General features: G+C 46.7%; 1 protein-coding gene across 1 annotated transcript in view; it reads right to left on the bottom strand.

Moving 5' to 3' along the window:
- Positions 1-7315, bottom strand: part of BCO1 (beta-carotene oxygenase 1) — a 33126-nt gene extending 25811 nt beyond the window's left edge. The window contains exons 1-3 of the mRNA XM_036275603.1: positions 7252-7315; positions 3437-3565; positions 1302-1431 (exon numbers count right to left, since the gene is read on the bottom strand). Of these exons, the coding sequence (XP_036131496.1) occupies positions 1302-1431; positions 3437-3565; positions 7252-7315 (323 nt within the window). The remainder of the gene's footprint in view (positions 1-1301; positions 1432-3436; positions 3566-7251) is intronic.
- Between the last annotated feature and the right edge of the window lie 734 nt (positions 7316-8049).

Here is an 8049-nt window from a genome sequence, read left to right on the forward strand (position 1 = left end):
CCCTTATCCTTTCTCCCATTGGGCAGTTCCCACCTCCTTTATGCCTCCTTCCAGAGTTTCTTTATGCATGTACAAGCAAAACTAAACCTAGACTTCCTCCTGACGTTTTACATAAAATATGGCATACTATTTGCTCTTCAAATTTTTATTTCTTGACTTTAGAGAGAGGAAGAGAGAGGGAAGGAAGGAGAGCAAGAGAGAGAGAGTGAAACATCGATGTATTGTTCCAATTATCGATGCGTTCATTGGTTGATTCTTGTATGTGCTCTGACCAGGGACCAAACCCTCAGCCTTGGCATATCAGGATGATGCTCTAACCAACTGAACTACACAGCCAGGGCTTATTTACTATTTCACTTTTTATATACCCTGATATATATATCATATATATATGGACACATTGAGTGGCTGCCATCCGCGCAACCCAACCAGGCCGGGGACAAACTGCAACCGAGGTATGCGCCCTTGGTGGGAACCGAACCTAGGTCTCTCTGGACCGCAGGCCAATGCTCTAACCGCTGAGCCAAACCAGCCAGGGCAAATTACACAATTTTAAAATATACAATTCTATTCTACATCATCTGTATATTGTATTGCATGTTTACCACCCCAAGTCAAGTCTCCTTCTATCACCATTTATCTCTTTATCTTCTTGAGTTTGCCTTCTGAGCAATTTATATATATATATATATATATATATATATATATATACACACACACACACACACACACACACACACATATACATATATATACATATACACACACACATATATATATATATTTATATATATCTATAAAATATATATAAATATATATCTATTTCTTTAATATCTCTTGGAAATCCTTCTATACAGTACATAGAAAACACCCTCTTTCCTTTCTGCCTGATATTTTCTTGTGTAGTTTTACTGTTACTTATTTAATCACTCCTCTGTTGATGAACATTGGTGTTATTTTCATTTCCTCATTATAACCTTGTACAGCCATGAATGACCTCGTACAGATGGCATTTCAGAATGAATAAGCATACCTCTATACTGCAGGACGTGTGCATCTGCAATTTTGGTAGATAATTCCAAATTGCTCTCCCACCAGCCATGTGGGAGAATACCTACTGGTCTGTCCGATGCGCTTTGCCTCTCTTGCTATCAGTGATGAAGAATTGCATAGTGAATGTAGGCAAAGGCCAGTCCCATGAAGTTCCCACCCTAAAGACAATTGCCAGAGCAGCAAACACTGGCTGTTTTGACCATCAAGGATATCAAAAAAGCATGACCAGATTCAAAATGGACAGTTACCTGGTAAATATGTTTTTTCTGGGGTCTGAATAGACCATTGTTCCAAACTCTGACACCACAATCCTGTTTGCCTCTATATTGGCTTTGTAGGTATCACTCCTTAGGTATTTGCTCCTGTAATAGACTTCACCTGAAAGAGAAGGAGCAGAATCATCCCAGGCTGACACCTTTGCAGGGCTTTGACATTGATTTCAGCCATTCCAGGGGGTTTACTGGGCAACACTAGGGTGAGCAAGACAGGCATGAGCTCTACCCCGGAGAAGATTCAAGTCTCCACGTATGAATCCTTGCTCCACCATCTACCAGCCATGCACTTGACCTTAGTCTCTTCACTGTGACATGAGGATCAGGAGACCTTTCTTTTTTTGTTAAATCCTCACCCGAGGATATTTTTACATTTATCTTTAGAGCAGGAGGGAGAGAGAGAGAGAAACATCGATGTGAGAGAGACACATCGATTGGTTGCCACCCGCACGACCCCAACTGGGGCTGGGGACAAATCGCAACTGAGGTATGTGCCCTTGGCCGAAATCGAACTTGGGACTTCCTGGTCTGCAGGCTGACACTCTAACTGCTGAGCCAAACTGGCCAGGCTCATGAGAACTTTCTTACAGAGTTGCTGTGCACTTAAGGCCTGTAAAGCACATAGCACATAGTAGGTGCTCAATAACAGCTACATATGCTACTGAGATGCAGCACAGAATGAGCAAGGCTTTGGCCACTGTCACACATTGGTAACTGATGGCTGCTGCAATTCTGGATTGTCCAACAAAATCCTGGAGGCAGGGAGGATCACCTAGGGGGTTGGTGAGGCTACACACACTGGTCTTCCACCAAATGCTACACAGAACCTGCTCTAGGGACATCCTGGTCTCCCCTTGAGCTGGCCTGTTCTTTCCTGGTCACGCTCTCTGAGGATCACCACCCACAGGCACTGGCTAAGGTGTTTTGGGCCCTGTGGTGCTTCACTTAAAATGTGGAATTCTGTTTACTTGAAATGTAAACACCCAGCCCAAGCTGCTTGCAGGCCGCCCACTTCCTGTAAACGACCAGCCCCAGAGCACGGAGCACTTGGGGCCACAAGACAGAGTGTCTCTGGAATTGCTCAAGGCTGACACTCCACTTAGAGGCTGAGATAAAAGAAGGAGCCACCCTGTTCCTGGAAGAATCTAGTTAGCCACGTTCCTTCTGAAGGAACACGAGTAAACAGACTCCTGCCTGGAATCTTCTAGAACTGGGTCTGGTGTGGGAAGAGGGGGATGGCTATATATATATGTATATACACACAAACACTTATGTGTGTTTATATGGATATGTAAATATATATATTTAAGATAACTTTCTAAAAGGCTGCTTTGGAGCTATAACAATTGAAAAAGTGTGGAAAGGCTAAATTCTCAAGGGCTCTTCTATCTGTGAATCTTAGTGACTCTGGCTCTTGGAATTCGCATGTTCCAATCCTCCTGGGACAACGACTTTGCCTCTTCTTAGAAAATCATCAACTATTTTGCTGAGGGAGGCCAGGGTTCATGCATCTCTATGCCTGCTTTATAAAGATGTCTTGTTTTGCCCTGGCCGGTTTGGCTTAGCGGTTGGAGTGTCGGCCTGTGGACCAGAGAGTCCGGGGTTCAGTTCCCGCTAGGGGCATGTACCAAAAAAAAAAAAAAAGTCTTACTTTGAAATCATGTTAGATTTATAGAAAGAGCACTCCTATATACCCTACAGCAGGCTTCCCCTGCTCCACTCTGCCTCTTGTTCACTCCCTGGATGTACGCAGTCGCCAGGGAGTGAATTGGGCTTCTTGCCTAACCTTCCACAAGCAGGACAAGGTAAGCCCTGGCTGAGACCTCCAGCCCTGCTGGATTATCTGGGAAGCAGGAGAGAGGGAGGAAGACTTTGAAGATGAAGATGGGGCCACAGGAATGCTGGCAGCTTCTGAAGCTAGATTAGGTGAGAAAATGGATGATCTCCTAGAGTCCTCCGAAAGAATGCAGCCCTGCCAACACCTTGAATTTAGCCCAGCGAAACCCACTTCGACTTCCAGAACTTTACACATTTCATTTGTATTGTTTGAAGCTACTAAATACACGGTTATGTGTTACAGCAGCAATAACAAACGGATAGAGTGCTTTTACCGTCTCTGATGGTGAAGCTGTGGAGCAAGGCCAGGCCGTCAAACCAGTGGTTGTATCTGGTCTCCCCCACCGTGTGCATGCCCGGCCCATTGCGGAGCAGCGTCCCTCGCAGCCACGTTGGGATCTTGCCTGTTAAGAGAAAGAATGTTTAGTTCCCAGTTTCCGTGTCTAAACCAAAAAGCTGGAAGAAACGGCCACGGTGCCACGCTCCACATCCCTTCGTGAACCTCGCAGTCATTTCCAGAAAGCGTACCATATGCCTGGCACTGTGCCAGCACCGAGGCTACCACGGTGAACGGGCATCATCCCTGTCCTTCAGTTGCTCTCTGTGCACTGAGAGAGACAGAAGAATAGACACTCAGAATAAACTGTGGCAAAGGCAATGCAGCAGTCACCCAAGGTGAGGGCAGTGCAGGAGGGTGAGGGCTGCCTCCTGGAGGAGCGACTTGGAGGGGTCTTGCGTCACAAAGTCAGGAGGAAAGAGCATTCGAGAGCCGTGCGGTCCAGTATGGTAGCCACCAGCCCCAGGTAGAGATTGAACACTTAGAGTGTGGCTCTCCGAACTGAGATGTGCTGTAAGTATAAAACACACACCAGCTTTCAGAGACTATGAAAAAAATGTAAAATAGCTCATTAGCAATTAAAAAAACATTTTTTTGTTGTTGTTGTTAATCCTCACCCAAGGATATTTTGCCACTGATTTTTTAGAGAGAGTAGAAGGGAGGGTGAAGGAGAGAAACATCGATGTGAGAGAGACACATCGATTGGTTGCCTCCTGCATGACCCCAACGGGGGCCGGGAACTGAATCTGCAGCCCAGGTTCACGCCCTTGACCAGAATCAAACTCACGGCCCTTTGGTCCATGGGCCAACGCTCTAACCACTGATCCAAATTGGCCAGGGCTAAAATATTGATTACATGTCAAACGTTATATTTTGGATATGTTAAATAAAATATACTACTAAAATTAATTTTACCTGTTTCTTTTTACTTGTCTGAATGTGGCTATTAGTAAATTTAAGATTACACATGTGCACTCTGGCCAGTTTGGTTCAGCAGTTAGAGCCAAAGGGTTGTGGGTTCAATTCTGGGTCAAGGGCATGTACCTGGGTTGCAGATTCGATCCCCAGCCCCAGTCGAGGTCGTGTGGGAGGCATCCAATCGATGTGTCTCCCTCACATTGATGTTTCTCTCTCTCTCCCCCTCTCCCTCCCTTCCACTCTACCTAAAACTCAATGGAAAAATATCCTCGGGTGAGGATTAACAACAACAAAAATGGCGCACGTGGCACGCGCCGTGTTTCTGTTGGACAGCACGGCTGTAGACAGAATGCTGTAGCAGACACTGTGGGTTCCCCACTCCTCCCCTTTGGCATCCATTCACCTCTCCATGAAGGCTGCTTCCTGCAAATACTGCCGCTCTCTGCCTGGGGGCTTTGTCCTCACCCTGGGAGCTGCTTTGCCCACATGCTGGACAAGCTGGAAGCACCTTGGAAGTACTCTCACACATCAGTGGGGGGGAACTGGGGGTCAAATGCTGCCATGTCTTTGCCTTGAGCTGGGACAACGTGAGGATTCAGCTGCGATGGCACCCAGGGCTCAGTGTCTTGAAAATGGCCCTCTTTTTTTTTGCTTCTCTCCCAGTGTTCCTTGGGATTGAGTCCCAAATAAACTATTTACACCCAAATGCTTATCTCTAGAGGAACCCAAATCAAGAGATTAAAGAGAGTCCAAAGACCAGATGTACCAGCTGTTTAGTGAGATTGGACTATAATTTTTTTAAAATATTTTTTCTTTATTGATTTTAGAGAAAGATGAAGGGAGAGGGAGAGCGAGCTAAAAACATCGATGAGAGAGAACATCGACTGGCCACCTCCTGCACACTCCCCACTGGGGATCGGGCCCACAACCTGGGCATGTGCCCTGACTGGGAATCGAACCGGCGACCTCTTGGTACATGGGTCGATGCTCAACCACTGAGCCACATTGGCCAGGCTGGACTATAATTTTTGAGTGAGGACATCATAAGTATCGGGGCTGGAGAGGTAAACAGGGGCCAAGTAAAAAAGGTCAACAAGACCACACTCCAAGGACTTTGATTTTATATTCAGAAGAAGGGGACACTTTTGACGGTTATAACAGAGAACAATAAGGTCAGACTTTTTAAAAAATCCTCACCTGAGTATAGACTTACTGATCTTAGAGACAGGGAAAAGAGAAAGAGAGAGAGAGAAACAATGAAGTGAGGGAGAACATTGACTGGTGGCCTTCTACACGTGCCCCAACCTGGGATCGCACCTGCAAACCTGGGTATTTGCCCTGACTAGGAATTGAACCCGAAAGCCTTTTGCTCTATGGGACACTGCTCCAACCAACTGAGCCATAGTGGTCAGGGCTGGATCAGATTTTTTAAAAAATTTTTTAATTGAGACAATTCACAAAACCTAAAATCCACCGTTTCAAAGTATACAATTCAAGGTTTTTTAGTATATTTCCAATGTTGGGCAACCTTCACCACGATCTAGAACATTTCCATCACCCCCCAAAGAAGCTCTGTACCCACCCATTAGCAGACACTCCCCATTCCCCAGCCCCAGCCCCTGGCAACCACTAATCTACTTGCTGTCTCTAGGGATCTGCCTCTTTTGGACATCTCGTATCAATGAAATAGCTCAGATTTGGGGTTTCCAAAGTTGTCTCTGGCTGTGGTGTGGAATGTGGACAGGAGGAAGAGCCCAGGGGAGGTAGGAAGACCAGAGAGAAGACCAAGTTCGCAGCAGGGGGGACGGAGAGAAACGATAGAGCAAAGGGACTTGGAGGACGCAGAACTGATAGGACTAAATACAGGAGGAAGGGGAGGGGAGCATTTAAAAAACAAGCCAGCCAAGTCTCTTGCCTTGGGCACTTAACTGAGTGGGAGGACTATTCACAGAGACCCCGGACACAGGAGAAGGGGCAGGTGAGGCAGAGCAGGGAGCATGTAGTTAATGCCATAGATACACGGTAAGAACATTTATTGAGCACTCTGCCATTTCCAAGGCAAATTCTCAGCTGAAAAGCTCCAATCTGACTTTCCTCTCAAAGAACGCTCATTGTTGTCCTCTCCTGGTGAGAAACATCCAGTCCACCTCTCCCAACATGAACCTGCTCGTGAGCCCGAGCCGCCCCACATGCTGTTCTCACAACACCGAGCAAGCGACCAGCTGGGGACACGAATTCAGACCCAGTCACTGTCCTGCAGAGTCTAAACAAGATGGTACCAGAAAGTCGAGTTGCAATGCAGAAGAGGAGAGAGCCACAGAAATACACGAGACACAAAACCCACTGAAGGAATGTTGCTGTAGAGGCTCCCACTCTGGGTCTTTTACTGGCTCCGCAGCTACTTGAAATCACCCCCGTGATACCTGAGAGGAAGTCACATCAGATTCTCCATACTTTCCAGTGAGCATGTGCAAGAGGGGAGCTCACCTCCATTTCTGGTACCATTTTGAAATTAACTCGGGATGCACACATGCACCAATGCAGGCCCCAGTTGGAATGGGCCCCCTTGTGCCGCATAAGCCCCTTGTATCTGTGCGGAATGCAGCCTTCCCGCGACTTTTTTCCTGGAAACAGTGAGAACGATGCTTTCTCCTTGGAAACCGAGTTACAGTACATAAAAGCACATCTCCGTTTTCACAGACAAAGTGTGTGGGTTATGAGTCATTTTCTCCTAGATAGTGTGTTCCAGATTTTCCAAAAATAATTTACAATAAGCAGGAAAAAGCATACATGTCAACATAAAAGAGGAGTCCACCATCGATACAGAATGCTCACCTGTCACTTTGGCTTTCACAGGCTCCGGATGTTCTTTCTTATTTCTGCCAAATATGACATCCATTGCGCGGGCTCGGAGGAGTGTGATGCTGACAGTGAACAGACACTCATCTGCGCTCAAGGCCACTGATCCTCGGCTCCTCCTTTCCTTCCTTCACGCGCTCCTGCGACCACTCCTATCTCCCTTTGCTGTTCCCCTCTGAGCGCACCAGACGCCGCGCCTGGGTCACTTATGTGTGGTCCAAAGTTGATTCCCCTAGCCACGTGTTCTAGTCAATCTTTAATCCTCTCCCTCTCTCCCTTTCCAGTTTCACTTTTGGTTAAATCAAGGAAAGCTAGTTTCTTGCTGGGTTTAGATTGGAGAGAGGATTTAGCAGTGCGCTCTGCTTTGGTATGCTGTCTGAAATACTCCAGCCAGGAGGTGGAAGTGGGTCGTAAGCAGAAGAGAGACTGTCGGGACCATCGAGGCCACCTGGAGTCAATGATGAGTCCTCATAGTATCTTGAAGGAAAGAAAAAAAAGAGCCTGGCTGGTATGGCTCAGGGGACTGAGCATTGTCCCTTGGACTGAGAGGTGTCAGTTCAATTCCTGGTCAGGGCACATGCCTGGGTTGCAGGCACGATCCCCAGTGAGGGGCGTGCAGGAGGCAGCCGATCAATGCTTCTCTCTCATATTGACGTTTCTATCTCTCTAAAATATTAATAAAAACATTTTTTTTAAAAGACACCTGGAATTAGGAGCGCCAAGAGCATGCTGATCATGTGAATTCCTGCTGCACATCATGGGAAGTTCTGCAGA

This window comes from Molossus molossus, unplaced genomic scaffold (assembly GCF_014108415.1).
Source record: "Molossus molossus isolate mMolMol1 unplaced genomic scaffold, mMolMol1.p scaffold_m16_p_21, whole genome shotgun sequence".
NCBI classification, from domain to species: domain Eukaryota; kingdom Metazoa; phylum Chordata; class Mammalia; order Chiroptera; family Molossidae; genus Molossus; species Molossus molossus.